The sequence below is a fragment of the Ranitomeya imitator genome, chromosome 8, assembly GCF_032444005.1.
Source record: "Ranitomeya imitator isolate aRanImi1 chromosome 8, aRanImi1.pri, whole genome shotgun sequence".
Lineage (NCBI taxonomy): Eukaryota > Metazoa > Chordata > Amphibia > Anura > Dendrobatidae > Ranitomeya > Ranitomeya imitator.
The window spans coordinates 178,296,481-178,314,720 of record NC_091289.1 but is presented as its reverse complement, the minus strand read 5'-3'; the positions used below and the strand labels follow the sequence as shown (position 1 = coordinate 178,314,720).

Here is an 18,240-nt window from a genome sequence, read left to right as displayed (position 1 = left end):
CGCACATGTAAATGCTTTCTGAGCTCAAGCAGACAGTTGGCTCTACTTGAATGGTATGGTCTCCTCAAATAACCCAAAATATAAACTTGGAGGAGAAAAAAAAAGCCACTTTCATTACTGAAGCAAAACTAATTCAATCTGTTCAAATGCAAAAAAAAAAGGATTAATCGCAACTGGATCTGGTGAAAATCTGTTCCAGAGTGAAACATTTGTCATTTCTATTGGGATCCTGTTTTTGTTTTTTCAATATATTGCATCATGTCATTGAGAAATATTTATAACAGATCAATCAAGTAAAGATGGTGTTTCTGCAATTGTGAAGCCTGAAGCAATAAATCAAAGGTTTTTTAACTGCTATACTTAAGGCCATGTGCACACGCTGCGGATTCCGTTGCGGAATTTTACGCAGCGGATTTGATTAAATCCGCAGTGCAAAAAGTACTGTGAATTTATTGCGTTTTTTTGTGCGGTTAACACTGCGGTTTTAGACACCTGCGGATTTTTAATATGGAGCAGGTGCCAAACCGCTGCGGATTCCGCACAAAGAATTGACATGCTGCGAAAAATAAACCGCAGCGTTTCCACGCGTTTTTTTCCGCAGCATGTGCACAGCGTTTGTTGTTTTCCATAAGTTAAAATTGTACTGTACACCACATGGAAAACTGCTGCGGATCTGCAGCGTCAAAACCGCTGCGGATCCGCAGCAAAACCCGCAACGTGTGCACATACCCTAAAGAGGCATCCGATTCACTCACGACTGACATGGGAATACCTCTCTATAAGTGGCAGCCAGACGTCGCTGGGATTACAGTAGAGCGAGCTCTGCTATTTCTATAACTCCTATTAAATTCTATAAGCGCTCTTTGCTTGGTTGTTTCCATAATCACAGTCACCTCTGATTGCTGGTCTCAAATGACTGAAATGGGAATAGTCTCTTAAAAATACAGTGGGGCAAAAAAGTATTTAGTCAGTCAGCAATAGTGCAAGTTCCACCACTTAAAAAGATGAGAGGCGTCTGTAATTTACATCATAGGTAGACCTCAACTATGGGAGACAAACTGAGAAAAAAAAAATCCAGAAAATCACATTGTCTGTTTTTTTTATCATTTTATTTGCATATTATGGTGGAAAATAAGTATTTGGTCAGAAACAAACAATCAAGATTTCTGGCTCTCACAGACCTGTAACTTCTTCTTTAAGAGTCTCCTCTTTCCTCCACTCATTACCTGTAGTAATGGCACCTGTTTAAACTTGTTATCAGTATAAAAAGACACCTGTGCACACCCTCAAACAGTCTGACTCCAAACTCCACTATGGTGAAGACCAAAGAGCTGTCAAAGGACACCAGAAACAAAATTGTAGCCCTGCACCAGGCTGGGAAGACTGAATCTGCAATAGCCAACCAGCTTGGAGTGAAGAAATCAACAGTGGGAGCAATAATTAGAAAATGGAAGACATACAAGACCACTGATAATCTCCCTCGATCTGGGGCTCCACGCAAAATCCCACCCCGTGGGGTCAGAATGATCACAAGAACGGTGAGCAAAAATCCCAGAACCACGCGGGGGGATCTAGTGAATGAACTGCAGAGATCTGGGACCAATGTAACAAGGCCTACCATAAGTAACACACTACGCCACCATAGACTCCGATCCTGCAGTGTCAAACGTGTCCCACTGCTTAAGCCAGTACATGTCCGGGCCCGTCTGAAGTTTGCTAGAGAGCATTTGGATGATCCAGAGGAGTTTTGGGAGAATGTCCTATGGTCTGATGAAACCAAACTGGAACTGTTTGGTAGAAACACAACTTGTCGTGTTTGGAGGAAAAAGAATACTGAGTTGCATCCATCAAACACCATACCTACTGTAAAGCATGGTGGTGGAAACATCATGCTTTGGGGCTGTTTCTCTGCAAAGGGGCCAGGACGACTGATCCGGGTACATGAAAGAATGAATGGGGTCATGTATCGTGAGATTTTGAGTGCAAACCTCCTTCCATCAGCAAGGGCATTGAAGATGAAACGTGGCTGGGTCTTTCAACATGACAATGATCCAAAGCACACCGCCAGGGCAACGAAGGAGTGGCTTCGTAAGAAGCATTTCAAGGTCCTGGAGTGGCCTAGCCAGTCTCCAGATCTCAACCCTATAGAAAACCTTTGGAGGGAGTTGAAAGTCTGTGTTGCCAAGCGAAAAGCCAAAAACATCACTGCTATAGAGGAGATCTGCATGGAGGAATGGGTCAACATACCAACAACAGTGTCTGGCAACCTTGTGAAGACTTACAGAAAACGTTTGACCTCTGTCATTGTCAACAAAGGATATATTACAAAGTATTGAGATTAAATTTTGTTTCTGACCAAATACTTATTTTCCACCATAATATGCAAATAAAATGTTAAAAAAAACAGACAATGTGATTTTCTGGATTTTTTTTTCTCAGTTTGTCTCCCATAGTTGAGGTCTACCTATGATGTAAATTACAGACGCCTCTCATCTTTTTAAGTGGTGGAACTTGCACTATTGCTGACTGACTAAATACTTTTTTGCCCCACTGTAAGTTTCCCTAGAAAAAATTGTCATATCAAAAATCCTGAAAGGCAGATACAGAAATAGCTGATTTACCGTAGTTACGGTATCTGCAGGGTTTCTATCGTAAAACGTTTTTGGGTTTTGGGCTCAATTCACCAAGGTGGGTTTGCCAGAATTCTGGCAAATGTGGCAAATGTTTTGCACAACCAGTCCTGGCCAACTCGGCCAAAGTTTCCGAAAGATTCATCATTATTCCTGACACTGAAGTGGTGTACTGGCGTGAATTATATCAAAAACGTAAGCCAGTCTCTGGCTTGAGAAAACAGAGGGGACAATACAAGCGCAACAGGGTCTTATCCAATAAACCAGTGAAGGATTGGAGGATGCGGTAACTGCTCACCTTGGGAGGTTGTGTGGCCCACTTAATGGTTAATTCCAGCACAGCATTCAATAAAACGCCAATCTTAAAGGGGTTGTCTAGTACCTTTAATTTTGATGGCCTCTCTTTCCGATAGATCATCAATTGTTGTGAATTCTGTGGCTGAGTTCACTTCTGTGGTCACAAGTGGTATTGCAGTCTCTGGGCTTCCCCCCTCAGGTGTTTTGGTGAGCTCGTTGGCTGCCTTGCTATTTAGCTCCACCTGAGTCTGTCTTCCTTGCTCCTTGTCAATGTTCCAGTGTTGGATCTGAGCTACTGCATCTTTCCTTGGGCCTGCTGCTCTGCTAGATAAGTGCTTCTAGTTTGTTTTTTGTTTTTTTCTGTCCAGCTTGCTATTGTCTTTTGCTGGAAGCTCTGAGAAGCAGAGGGGTGCACCGCCGTGCTGTTAGTTCGGCACGGTGGGTCTTTTTGCCCCTTTGCGTGGTTTTCGTTTTAGGGTTTTTTGTAGACTGCATAGTTCTCTTTGCTATCCTCGCTCTGTCTAGAATATCGGGCCTCACTTTGCTGAATCTATTTCATTCCTACGTTTGTCTTTTCATCTTGCTAACAGTCATTATATGTGGGGGGCTGCCTATTCCTTTGGGGTATTTCTCTGAGGTAAGTCAGGCTTGTATTCTATCTTCAGGCTAGTCAGCTCCTCAGGCAGTGCCGAGTTGCATAGGTAGTTGTTAGGCGCAATCCACTGCTGCTTATAGTTGTGTGAGGATAGATCAGGTACTGCAGTCTACAGAGATTCCACGTCTCAGAGCTCGTCCTATTGTTTTTGGTTATTGCCAGATCTCTGTATGTGCGCTGATTACTGCACGCTGTGTTGCCTGATTGCCAGCCATAACAGTACAAGGAGCCACACCAATGATTCCCAATAGAGGGAAAAAAGAAATCCTGACATCATTTTTTTTTCTTAGCTCTGTCTTCAGTCTTTTTTTTCCCCTAGACATTAGAGTGCTTCAGGACACAGCTGTGGACATGGATATTCAGGCTCTGTGCTCCTCAATGGATAATCTCGTTGTAAATGTACAAAAGATTCAAGATACTATTGATCAGAAATCGATGCTAGAACCAAGAATTCCGATTCCTGATTTGTTTTTTTGGTGACAGAACTAAGTTCCTGAGCTTCAGAAATAATTGTAAGCTATTTTTGGCCTTGAAACTTCATTCTTCTGGTAATCCTATTCAACAGGTTTTGATTATTATTTCTTTTTTGCGCGGCGACCCACAGGACTGGGCGTTTTCTCTTGCACCAGGAGATTCTGCATTGAGTAATGTTGATGCATTTTTCCTGGCGCTCGGATTGCTTTACGATGAGCCTAATTCAGTGGATCAGGCTGAGAAAAATCTGCTGGCTTTATGCCAGGGTCAGGATGATGTAGAAGTATATTGTCAGAAATTTAGGAAATGGTCAGTACTCACTCTGTGGAATGAATCTGCACTAGCGGCTTTGTTCAGAAAGGGTCTCTCTGAAGCTCTTAAGGATGTAATGGTGGGATTTCCTATGCCTGCTGGTTTGAATGAGTCTATGTCCTTGGCCATTCAGATCGGTCGTCGCTTGCGCGAGCGTAAATCTGTGCACCATCTGGCGGTACTGCCTGAGAGTAAACCTGAGCCTATGCAGTGCGACAGGACTATGACTAAAGTAGAACGGCAAGAACACAGACGTCTGAACAGACTGTGTTTCTATTGTGGTGATTCTACTCATGCTATTTCTAATTGTCCTAAACGCACTAGGCGGTTCGATAGCTCTGCCGTTATTGGTACTGTACAATCCAAATTCCTTTTGTCCATTACCTTAATGTGCTCTTTGTCATCGTATTCTGTCATGGCGTTTGTGGATTCAGGCGCTGCCCTGAATCTGATGGATTTGGATTATGCTAAACGTTGTGGATTTTTCTTGGAGCCTTTGCGGTGTCCTATTCCGTTGAGAGGAATTGATGCTACACCTTTGGCCAAGAATAAGCCTCAGTACTGGGCCCAGCTGACCATGTGCATGGCTCCTGCACATCAGGAAGTTATTCGCTTTCTGGTACTGCATAATTTGCATGATGTGGTCGTGTTGGGGTTGCCATGGCTACAAACCCATAATCCAGTATTGGATTGGAACTCTATGTCGGTAACCAGCTGGGGTTGTCAGGGAGTACATGGTGATGTTCCATTTTTGTCTATTTCGTCATCCATTCCTTCTGACATCCCAGAGTTCTTGTCGGACTTTCAGGATGTATTTGAAGAGTCCAAGTCTGATGCCCTACCTCCGCATAGGAATTGTGATTGTGCTATCGATTTGATTCCTGGTAGTAAATTCCCTAAGGGTCGTTTATTTAATTTGTCCGTACCTGAACACACCGCTATGCGCAGTTATGTGAAGGAGTCCCTGGAGAAGGGACATATTCGCCCATCGTCGTCACCATTGGGAGCAGGGTTCTTTTTTGTAGCCAAGAAGGATGGTTCGCTAAGACCGTGTATTGATTACCGCCTTCTTAATAAGATCACTGTTAAGTTTCAGTATCCCTTGCCATTGATTTCTGACTTGTTTGCTCGGATTAAGGGGGCTAGTTGGTTTACTAAGATTGATCTTCGTGGTGCGTATAATCTGGTGAGAATCAGGCAGGGAGATGAATGGAAAACGGCATTTAATACGCCCGAGGGTCATTTTGAGTATCTGGTGATGCCGTTCGGACTTGCCAATGCTCCATCTGTTTTTCAGTATTTTATGCATGACATTTTCCGTGAGTATCTGGATAAATTCTTGATTGTTTACTTGGATGACATTTTGATCTTCTCAGATGATTGGGAGTCTCATGTGAAGCAAGTCAGAATGGTTTTCCAGGTACTGCGTGCTAATTCCTTGTTCGTGAAGGGATCAAAGTGTCTCTTCGGTGTGCAGAAAGTTTCATTTTTGGGGTTCATCTTTTCCCCTTCTACTATCGAGATGGATCCGGTTAAGGTTCAGGCCATCCAGGATTGGACTCAGCCGACATCTCTAAAAAGTCTGCAGAAATTCCTGGGCTTTGCTAATTTTTATCGTCGCTTCATCTGTAATTTTTCTAGCATTGCCAGACCATTGACCGATTTGACCAAGAAGGGTGCTGATTTGGTTAATTGGTCTTCTGCTGCCGTGGAAGCTTTTCAGGAGTTGAAGCGTCGTTTTTGCTGTGCCCCTGTGTTGTGTCAACCTGATGTTTCTCTTCCGTTCCAGGTCGAGGTTGATGCTTCTGAGATTGGTGCAGGGGCGGTTTTGTCACAGAGAGGTTCTGGTTGCTCAGTGTTCAAACCATGTGCTTTCTTTTCCAGGAAATTTTCTGCTGCTGAGCGTAATTATGATGTGGGCAACCGAGAGTTGCTGGCCATGAAGTGGGCATTCGAGGAGTGGCGTCATTGGCTTGAGGGTGCTAAGCATCGCGTGGTGGTATTGACTGATCATAAGAACTTGACTTATCTCGAGTCTGCCAAGCGCTTGAATCCTAGACAGGCCCGTTGGTCGTTATTTTTTGCTCGTTTTGATTTTGTGATTTCATACCTTCCGGGCTCTAAAAATGTGAAGGCGGATGCTCTGTCTAGGAGTTTTGTGCCCGACTCTCCGGGGTTATCTGAGCCGGCGAGTATCCTCAAGGAAGGAGTCATTGTGTCTGCCATCTCCCCTGATTTGCGGAGAGTGTTGCAGAAATTTCAGGCTAATAAACCTGATCGTTGTCCGGCCGAGAAACTGTTCGTCCCTGATAGGTGGACTAGTAAAGTTATCTCTGAACTTCATTGTTCGGTGCTGGCCGGTCATCCAGGAATCTTTGGTACCAGGGAGTTGGTTGCTAGATCCTTCTGGTGGCCATCTCTGTCACGGGATGTGCGTGCTTTTGTGCAGTCCTGTGGAATTTGTGCTAGGGCTAAGCCCTGCTGTTCACGTGCCAGTGGGTTGCTTTTGCCCTTGCCGGTCCCGAAGAGGCCTTGGACACATATTTCGATGGATTTCATTTCTGACCTTCCCGTTTCTCAAAAAATGTCGGTCATTTGGGTGGTCTGTGATCGCTTTTCTAAAATGGTCCATCTGGTGCCCTTGGTTAAATTGCCTTCCTCCTCTGATTTGGTGCCTTTGTTCTTCCAGCATGTGGTTCGTTTACATGGCATTCCTGAGAATATTGTTTCTGACAGAGGTTCCCAGTTTGTCTCGAGGTTCTGGCGAGCCTTTTGTGGTAGGATGGGCATTGACCTATCTTTCTCCTCGGCCTTCCATCCTCAGACTAATGGCCAGACCGAACGAACCAATCAGACCTTGGAAACATATCTGAGATGTTTTGTTTCCGCTGACCAGGATGATTGGGTGTCATTTTTGCCGTTGGCTGAGTTCGCCCTTAATAATCGGGCCAGCTCGGCTACCTTGGTCTCTCCATTTTTCTGCAATTCTGGGTTCCATCCTCGTTTCTCTTCAGGACAGGTTGAGTCTTCGGACTGTCCTGGTGTGGATTCTGTGGTGGACAGGTTGCAGCAGATCTGGACTCAGGTAGTGGACAATTTGACCTTGTCCCAGGAGAAGGCTCAGCTTTTCGCTAATCGCAGACGCCGTGTGGGACCCCGACTTCGTGTTGGGGATTTGGTTTGGTTATCTTCTCGTCATATTCCTATGAAGGTTTCCTCTCCTAAATTTAAACCTCGTTTTATTGGTCCGTATAGGATTTCTGAGATTCTCAATCCGGTGTCTTTTCGTCTGACCCTCCCAGACTCCTTTTCCATACATAATGTATTCCATAGGTCGTTGTTGAGGAGATACGTGGCACCTATGGTTCCATCTGTGGAGCCTCCTGCCCCTGTTTTGGTGGAGGGGGAATTGGAGTATATTGTGGAGAAGATTTTGGATTCTCGTGTCTCTAGACGGAAACTCCAGTATCTGGTCAAATGGAAGGGTTATGCTCAGGAAGATAATTCCTGGGTTTTTGCCTCTGATGTCCATGCCCCAGATCTTGTTCGTGCCTTTCATGTGGCTCATCCTGGTCGGCCTGGGGGTTCTGGTGAGGGTTCGGTGACCCCTCCTCAAGGGGGGGGTACTGTTGTGAATTCTGTGGCTGAGTTCACTTCTGTGGTCACAAGTGGTATTGCAGTCTCTGGGCTTCCTCCCTCAGGTGTTTTGGTGAGCTCGTTGGCTGCCTTGCTATTTAGCTCCACCTGAGTCTGTCTTCCTTGCTCCTTGTCAATGTTCCAGTATTGGATCTGAGCTACTGCATCTTTCCTTGGGCCTGCTGCTCTGCTAGATAAGTGCTTCTAGTTTGTTTTTTGTTTTTTTCTGTCCAGCTTGCTATTGTCTTTTGCTGGAAGCTCTGAGAAGCAGAGGGGTGCACCGCCGTGCTGTTAGTTCGGCACGGTGGGTCTTTTTGCCCCTTTGCGTGGTTTTCGTTTTAGGGTTTTTTGTAGACTGCATAGTTCTCTTTGCTATCCTCGCTCTGTCTAGAATATCGGGCCTCACTTTGCTGAATCTATTTCATTCCTACGTTTGTCTTTTCATCTTGCTAACAGTCATTATATGTGGGGGGCTGCCTATTCCTTTGGGGTATTTCTCTGAGGTAAGTCAGGCTTGTATTTCTATCTTCAGGCTAGTCAGCTCCTCAGGCAGTGCCGAGTTGCATAGGTAGTTGTTAGGCGCAATCCACTGCTGCTTATAGTTGTGTGAGGATAGATCAGGTACTGCAGTCTACAGAGATTCCACGTCTCAGAGCTCGTCCTATTGTTTTTGGTTATTGCCAGATCTCTGTATGTGCGCTGATTACTGCACGCTGTGTTGCCTGATTGCCAGCCATAACAATCAATACTAGATTGATGGGGGATGCGACATCTCGCTCCCTCGCCGATCAGTTGTTCTTGGTGCTGGCTGTGACCAGATGTGATCAGTTGTGGAGCTGCAGAGCACAGTTTCATCAGTTTTATAGTGGTCGCGATGTGGTATGGCACATCTGCAGATGATGGAGCTACGCTGTTCCGCTCCCCAACTAACCACAGCCAGCTGCTGCCAGCACTGGGAAAAGCTGATCGGTACGGGTTCCGGGTGTTGCACGCCCACAGATCTGGTATTGATGACCTATCCTAAGGATAAGCCATCAATATTAAAATATCGGAGAAGCCCTTTAATATATGGTACCTGTTTATATAATTTTGGCTTCCATGTGCCTCTCTATGGTGATGTTACAAATTTGTACTCAGCCACCTTTCCCATATGGAGGCTGACAATCTACGCTCTTCTTACTTCCCCTGCAGAAAGGGTCTTGTCAGCTATACTGACATGTTACTGCAGAGGCTCTGCTCCTTCCCTGACAAGCCAGGCAAAAAAGCAATTTATATTGACAATAAACTATTGAATGGATCAATTTTTTTAACAGCATATAAATGGCAAACACTGGTCATTTTCTTTATACTCTATACAAGGAATATTATATCTAGTTGTGGAATAACCTTTGATTTGGCCAAACGCTGTCTAAAGGCCTTTAGGAATAGCCGACTATCTGTCAAGTATGGGGGTCTCTTAACTGTCCCTTCGCGAATGATGTTTGGGTAGCAAAGGATCGGACAGTTCGATTACTGATCCTTTTTTCTCAGGAAAAATAGGCAGCTGCCAATGAGGTCTGGCAGTGGCTTTCTCTCCCTGTGGAAAACACATGAGTGTTTGGCTTGGCTGTGCATCCTTGTATATGGGAGATTCAGGAGAATTAGCTGTCTGCCGAATGAACGTTCGATTGACAGGTACAGTATCTCTTGTATGGACAGCTTAAGATATTAGGCCACCTTTACTCAGTCATATTGCTGTCTTGCTAGACCTGCCTAGTCAACAAGCAGCAGGACACTCAAACTCACAGAACAGGATGACAGAGTGCTGAAGTACATCCATTAATTACCAAGTTTCGTGCTGCTATTAGAAGCAATGTCAGCACAACTGTTCACGGGAGCTTCTAACATTGGGTTTTCGTGGCTGAGCAACCACACACAAGTCTGAGATCAATCTGTATAATGCAAATGGTTAGCATTAGAGTAATGTACAGGCCACCCCCATTAGATGAATCACCATACATCTGGAAGTCTGATGGATGAATCTCGGTTTGCTGGCTGTAAGGAGAACACTTTTTGCTCCAAAACAACACCGTGTCATCTGTAATGTTTAAAGGAAGGAATAATGGTCTGAGGCTTTTGAGTCATAGTTTACATTGGACCTTTTGGTGTGCAAGAAGTTGGTCGACCTTCACAGAGCCCTGACCTCAACTCCATTTACGGTAATTCCTTTGGGGGAAAACTGGGATGCCAAATGCAAGCTACATTTTATTTTCTAATACAAGTCCTTGACCTTATTGCAGCAACTGGGGAACCAAGTACTTATTAAAGGTTGTCAGACTACTTTTTAGAGGCCCCTGAAAGTAAGCTTATTACAGAATCCCTCTTCTGGTACCTCCAATAATCGGCTGTAATCTGCAAGGGAAGAACCTTGCAGCTGGTCTTCAAGAGAGTGAGAGACTAATCTTTTGCAGCTACTCTCTACATCGGCTAATTAATGGAAATCACAAATGAGGGACCTCAACTCTATTAACACCAAAATCCCCTTAATCTAATCTGTTTCTAAACCAGACAACCCCTTTAATTCCAATAGTGTTGATATAGTCCTGTCTACATAGGCCTTTAAGCAAGGCCATATGTAGCCAATTGTCACTCTATTATGGGCAGAAGTCTGGACCTTAGCACATCCCTTTCATTTAGAGCAATGTTGTGTTGACAGAGATCATTCTTTGCCACCACAAACTGTCCAGTCGGTCGGTCAGAAGCATCTTTACATGGGCGAATTATCAAGAATGTACGCTCACCTATTCGTCAGGTGTAAATGGACCTTTCATTCTCATCCCAACAGATGCTTCCATGTCAGCTCCGTCTCCAACCTTCTATCTTCACCTTAATGATTGTCTAATCTCAATTATTATTTGAGTTGTTTATATTTAATTTTATAAGATTTGAGTTTAGATTTCTTTTTAGGAGAAGAAAAAGGTGCTGTAAACTGACCTCACATGGAGCCACCTGTCTAGAATAAGACTGAACAGAATCATGCAGCTTGCAATGTACTGTAATACATGAAAGCTGCAGAAGAAAAAGGGTTAAAAATTGTAATTAACACAATAAAATACTGGCATATTATGTCATAATGAAAAAGAAGCTCACTTCAGACTGAACTGGAGAAAAGCAGCTGTGAATCCACTCGCAATGTGTTGTAGATTGACTTCACAGGGAGCCATCTTTCATGAATAAGACTGAACAGAATCAAGCAGCTTGCAATGTCTGGTAATACATGCAAGCTGCAGAGTAAAAAAGTTTAACAAAATTGTAATTAACACACTAAAAACCCTTGTATAATCTGTTGTAAAGAAACAGAAGCCAGCTTCAGACCCAGATTGAGAAAAGCAGCCATTAATCCACTCCCAATCATTTGTGTATTTCTTTTTATAAATTCTGTTATTAATTTACAATGCACTCAACTGAGTCACACTAAGTTGAGTCCAGGCAAAAATATTGTTATCTATGTGTTTTTTTTTTAATGCATTAGTTTCTACATTATCTACTTGTGAACACACTTTCATCTGACATATTGGACTAAGATCGAAGTGAAGGATGAGTTCACACTTGCATCTGATGTATTGGACTAAGATCGAAGTGAAGGATGAGTTCACACTTGCATCTGATGTATTGGACTAAGATCGAAGTGAAGGATGAGTTCACACTTGCATCTGATGGGACTAAGATCGAAGTGAAGGATGAGTTCACACTTGCATCTGATGTATTGGACTAAGATCGAAGTGAAGGATGAGTTCACACTTGCATCTGACATATTGGACTAAGATCGAAGTGAAGGATGAGTTCACACTTGCATCTGACATATTGGACTAAGATCGAAGTGAAGGATGAGTTCACACTTGCATCTGATGTATTGGACTAAGATCGAAGTGAAGGATGAGTTCACACTTGCATCTGATGGGACTAAGATCGAAGTGAAGGATGAGTTCACACTTGCATCTGACATATTGGACTAAGATCGAAGTGAAGGATGAGTTCACACTTGCATCTGATGTATTGGACTAAGATCGAAGTGAAGGATGAGTTCACACTTGCATCTGATGTATTGGACTAAGATCGAAGTGAAGGATGAGTTTTATGGCTAAGTTTAAAAAAAAATCCAACTGGAAAATTGCACCATTCCCAAAATATAAAAAACTGGATAGTTAAAATTACAGTAAAGATGCACACTTAATCATACACCGAATATAAACACGGCCCGCCTGGCTTCCGGGCATGAACTATAATAAAACATAGCTAGCTATGCAAAGCCACAATTATATCTAGACTACACATAAAAGACTGGGTGGAAATACATACTTTATATTTAGGATCTGACAAGCACTTAGGGAGTCAGTAAATGGGTGTACTCATAGGGAAAGCATAAAAAAAGAGGACGAAAAGAGGAGCAAATGGATTTGTGCACACTCAAAAAGTATGTGTAACCTTTCCTCTCCCTTGCTGAGTACTGAGGCCATAGGTTAAATTCACCACAAGATCAAATTGGCCCCTATTTGTATGTTATTATTACATCTTAGACCACAGCTGCCCTAAATCTCCACACACCCTTCAGTCCAGTATTGTTTCTACGGAAGAAAATTGTTATGTCCACAGCCCACTGTTAGACTGGCACAACAAATTAACAAAGGATTCTCCCTGGTGAACCTCGGTTTTGACCCAGTAATGGGACCAAGAGGTCCAACAGAAGACAGCCATTGTCCATTTTCCCCATTATGCCATACAGCTTTTATAAAGAGTAGTTTTTTTGTGCAGGATGTCTCCTATAACAGATTTATTCCAACAGATTTAAAGGGGTATTCCAGCGGGCATATTTCTGCATTGGAGGTTAACGGTGTCAATGATGTTACAACTTCACATACCTGCTGAGATGAGTGCATGATCAGCAGGGAACATACACATGTCTTATTCTAAGGGATCGCTCACACCAATGTATTTTCCATCTGAATGAGATCCAACAAAACATCGGATTGCACTTGGACCAATGTTATTCTATGGGCCAGGCACATGTCCGATTCTTTTCCTTGGACCAGGCCTTCAAAATCATAACATGTCCAAGTTTGATCCGATATTCGGATCACATTCATCCATGCAAGTCAATAAGTGCATGGAAATCGTCAGACTACGCGAATGACATCTGAATGCATTCTGATTACCGCACACTGACACAATGGAGGAGATGGAGAAGTTTTGGTCTCCATCTTCTCCTCATTCGAGAGAATTGGAGCACACTATACTTCACTCTGATCAAACTCTGATCAGAGAGTCATTTACATAATTGTCCCGATTCTCTCGGTTGAGAGAATCTATGGCCGTTTGCACCTGCCCTAATGAACAGGACAAATGCATGATACCAGCCAAAAATGCATGAGTCTTGGCTGATATATGGGGCTCTAACATCATCGGCACTGATCACATCCATTGTGGTAGTAAGTGGCTCCGGTCAAACTTTTTAAGCCGTCCTTGAATTAATCTGAATGGCCATCTCCTAGTCTTACATTTCCCTTGGTGTGAATGCTGTAAAGGAAATGATGCTCGCACAGAAAGGTCAGCAGTTTGCTATTGTTGCCCGGAGTCAGTTGACTTAAAGGGAATTATGAGACATCCCCTTCAATCTCTTCCAAGTTCTGCTGTTGGCATAGGACCACAGCCAATACTATAAAATGTCAAAGTGGTGCCAGTCTTCACCTTTAAATTAATGTAAAATTAGGCATCGGTTCAGTCACTCCTGCCCTTACAGTCCCTGCATTATCTTCTGTATATGAGCTGAGTCCCCACAGCCAGCACTGAGAACTTCCGTCATGTCATTCATACCTATGTCTAAAAACCCTTCTATGCAAAATATTTCTAAGACGCTCTTGTTAACCGAGGATATAACCAAATGCAATCTATTATCAGGTTGAAAATGAAAAAAACAGATGTGAAACGTGATATGCCAGTTACTCACCCTTGGACCTCTTTTCCCTGGGGGACCTGGTAAACCTGGAGGACCTGGAGGACCCTGAAGACACAGAAACACACAAGTATTTTACTGAAAGTCTAAGAATGACTAAGCTCCAGTGTCTCAGACTCTAAATCCCAAACTATCAATTATCAACACCTTCTAACCCTGCAGTAAGATCACACAGCGCCCCGGCTTAAACCTCTTACTTTCAGCTGAAAATAATCCAAGCATTTAATGGCGCTCCCAACACACAGATTCTCATTGAAACCAATGGAATGTCTGTTATTTCCATAAGGAAATGATGGTCGTCCATTATTTACAAATTTTCCCAAATAATAAATGGTCATAGTGTGAATGGTTTTGGGACCTGAGAATCGTACCCTTGTATAAAGCAATGCAGTGGAGAAGTTTCCCAGGCTTTGTGCATTTCATGTACAAGACATTTTCTGTATCCACACAGGGCCGAGGTTAACACCTGGTTCTGCACTTTTATTTTCCACAAATCCTTTGAAATGCGACAGACCGGCCTTGATCCCCTCCGAGCTGTGCTGTTGAGATGGCTGGTTTGGCTCTAGGATCTGATTCTTAATTACATTAGTGGTTCTCCAGACTTTGATAATGTAGATAAAACTTAACTTTATGTTATTTTATTTTATGACAGCCAAAAAGGTGTGTCTGGAATATGTCCTGAGGCCTGTCGTCTTTTCAAGGGCACTCCGGGACCCTTATATCTCAGATTTCACCTTCTGTGTACAGTTTTATGTCTACACGTATCATCTAGTTATCAAACTATCATTTTGGAAATTACTTTAAAGGGGTTGTAAGTGATTGGTCGAAATGGTTTTGACTGTATTTCAGAAACAGCACTCATAGTTGGAAAATGCAAAGAATAGAGCTAAAAATGTATAGGATTGTCACGCATTGCCCAATATTAAAGAACCTCAGTGAAGTGTGTGAAGTTGGCACTATATTCTTTCTGTAATCTGAGCTTCATAAATTTAGAATGAAAAAATAAAAAACTTCACTACATCTTGAAATATTTGGCCCTATCTGTCAGAAGATAGAAGACATCTGAAATAATGTTCCTCTAAAATTACTATCTTTGTGCTAAGCCAAGAAACTCTAGTGAGTCATGTCAAACGCTCATCTAGCGATCCAAAACTCTTTTCACAAGTCACACACACACATTTTACTAACAAACATAGTCAACTTACTGGAGGTCCAGGATCTCCTTTATCTCCAAGCAAATCATCCATCTCAAAGAGCATGTTCATTTCATCGTAGTCGTAATCATAGTTCTCCATGTTGATTTCATAGCTGTTCTCTGTTCCATAGTTATTTTCCGTTCCATAGTGATTTTCTGTTCCATAGTCAATTTCGCCAACATAGTCATCATTCTCATTAGGTTCATCCCAATGGTCATGTTGGCTATACGTGTCACTACTGGCCTGATACAGCGTCCTGTTGAAGATCTGATGGATACCCACCTTTCCACCCATGTGCTCTTTTGCGTATTTGCTTTCGGTGGTGTTGCTGTTTGACCAAATCTTTTTATAAGCCGTAGTTGGAGACAAATAATCAACCTCTGTAACATTTCTCGCCCAATTATGATCGGGATGTTGAGTAACCTTAATACGAGATGTTTCATTTTGGGCAAAACTAACATTTTTGAATTTTGGGGACAGCCGAGCTAAAGACGTTTTAGATGTCAATAAATCTGGTTGTTTGGCCATGTCTAATATAGACTGTGATTGGGGACTGTCCTCTACAGGTTTATTAGTTTCAATTCGTATGGATGGATGAAGAAGTTCTTCCAATCTGGGGTCTCCAGTTTGAGATCGGTAAGTATCAGTGTGAAGACAATGCTTTCGCACGTAAAGGCAATAATTTGCAGATGCTTCTGCTGAAGGAATAATCTCCAGTTGACATATTACTCCTTCAAACTGAACAGAATGAAAAGTCATTCTCCCCAAAGTAAATATAATACCGGGAGCGAGTGTCTGTATGTCAAATACAGCTTCCTTGTTAAAGTATTTCTTTCCACACTCCGCAAACAAAGAAATGGACTTGTTTCCAACACCAATAGCAAAGCTGTGCCACTGTCCATCCTGCACTGTATAGTCAAAAGACACAGACTGTTTGCCCCCTGTGTGTACCACTACCTTTCGCGGCAGCAACTGTACACCGAAGAATATCCTATTATTATTTCTAATACTGAAAAGGAAAGCATTGTTGATTTTGTCTGATCGAACACTGATCAACAAGTAAAATGGAAGTCCCAATTTTGAGAGAATGTTATTTCCTATTGGGTATTCGATGACTGTGTCTCTGGTGAGAACGACTCCTGGTTCTGCTAACTCCACCCTGTGGTCTTTTGCAGCAGCGGTCCATGGTTTGACAGTCACTGATGATAATAATGCTGGCTCCGTCTTTCCGCGACCTAATCGATGAGAAGCATGTATGCCTGCAATAAAAAAATAAATACAAAAGTTTAGTAGAACAGAAGTTTTTTCCTGTAGACTTAACATGAACCTATCACATTAAAAATGCAGTTTTTTGTGGTTTAATTTTTTTGAAGTGCCCTCCTTAATTTGGACATATTGGTTGATATACATTGAAAATGCAGTCTGATTTGCAGATAGTATGTTACAGAGCAGATTGATACAAAGTTAAAACTTTTATATAACTTGTGTGTTATTACTCAAAATTAATTCCAAACTTGTACGTGGTCCTAATCAGTGACTGATGACTTCTCTATATTGTGCACAGCCGGTTATTGAGAAGTACCTAGAACTGGACTCCTAAGATCACAATCAGCAGATATAGACAAATAAGACTGAATAGAGGAAACTAGTTCCAAGAAAACAATATATTAATTTGCTCTATAATCGTTGCCCACAGATCTGATACCTTATTTGGGGTGATATTTTCATTTTCAAGATGACAATCCTAGAGTTATGTCTTTACAAAAATAAAAAATAGATTATCACCTGTTTTTGTTTGCATATGTACATAGTCTGTGCAAACCTTTAATATTTGCTATTAAGGAATGGTCTCCACATAATTATAACTAGTGTCTCTTATAATTGCATGACTAAAAATAAAATCAAACCTCATCTCCTTTTGTAACTTCTTTATTCCTTTATCAATGTGCACAATTAAGTTGTAGTCATGAAGGACTTTTAAGGGCATACCTTGTCGGGCTATCTTCAGGGTGGTCTTCGGTGAAACAATGTGATGATTTGAGTTTTGTTTTTCTGATATATGAACATACACAGTTCCAAACCAAGTGCCTTTGAATAATCGTCAAAATTTAACACTGTGGTTTTATTAAATGAAGAAGCCAGTTTGTCTGTTTTCTTGACTGCCAAGTGCGGTGTGGGCATAATTCCATCAGTCTACTTGGAAACTCCCCAGTGAATAGTCAAGGAGACGAGAAACCATACAAGTTCCTCGATATATCAATTGATTTACAATTAGATAAATAGGAGAATGAACCCGCTGTTTTGACTTTCTATCATATTTCAGTGGGTTACCCTCTGTCCACAGGGTGAAAAACAGTAAAAAATTCTGATATCTTCCATTTTATCAAGTGTCACAAAAAGCATCAGTTAATGAGTAAGAATAAAGAATGAAACCTAACTAGCCACTTACCCAAAATTCTTCCAACAATTGGAATCTCCATTTTTTTTTTTCAAAAGTACATATTCAGAGGATCTAAATAGACCATGGTTTCCAGAACATAGGATAATGTATGAATAGAGCAGCGGCACTACAGAGATTTCTGAAGATTAGATGCCATATATGCACTTGACCCACCTGACCAGCTGTCCAATTGAACACACACCACTAAAAAACCTGCCCATGCAAATCTCACAATGCCACTTCACCTCTTTTGTAAGAACCTGTCAATGACATGTCTTGTAGCTAACACTGCTTATCTTTAAATGTTACATATATTCTACTAGATTCATTCCTCTGCCTACAAAAATATGCACAGTGGATCAAAGTTAGGAATTCTGATAAACATGTGACATAGCCAGCATACCATGGAGAAATCCAATGTCCAGGTCCACATTGCCCCGGGCTTCTGTAAACTGTTCCTCTAGTTTATAAAACAAGACATCCTTCTTTGTGTTATCAATTATTGCCGGAGGTTTAATATAACTCACACAGGATGTTTACCTCTTACATCCTGGGTCCTCTTTTCAACGGCCAAGAGACGTAAATATTTCTGTCTGCGAAGCTCACAACTA

General features: G+C 42.2%; 1 protein-coding gene across 1 annotated transcript in view; it reads right to left on the bottom strand.

Moving 5' to 3' along the window:
- Positions 1 to 18,240, bottom strand: part of COL24A1 (collagen type XXIV alpha 1 chain) — a 261,918-nt gene that overhangs the window by 205,067 nt on the left and 38,611 nt on the right. The window contains exons 3-4 of the mRNA XM_069737975.1: positions 15,199 to 16,448; positions 13,988 to 14,041 (exon numbers count right to left, since the gene is read on the bottom strand). Coding sequence (XP_069594076.1) covers positions 13,988 to 14,041; positions 15,199 to 16,448 — 1,304 coding nt within the window. The remainder of the gene's footprint in view (positions 1 to 13,987; positions 14,042 to 15,198; positions 16,449 to 18,240) is intronic.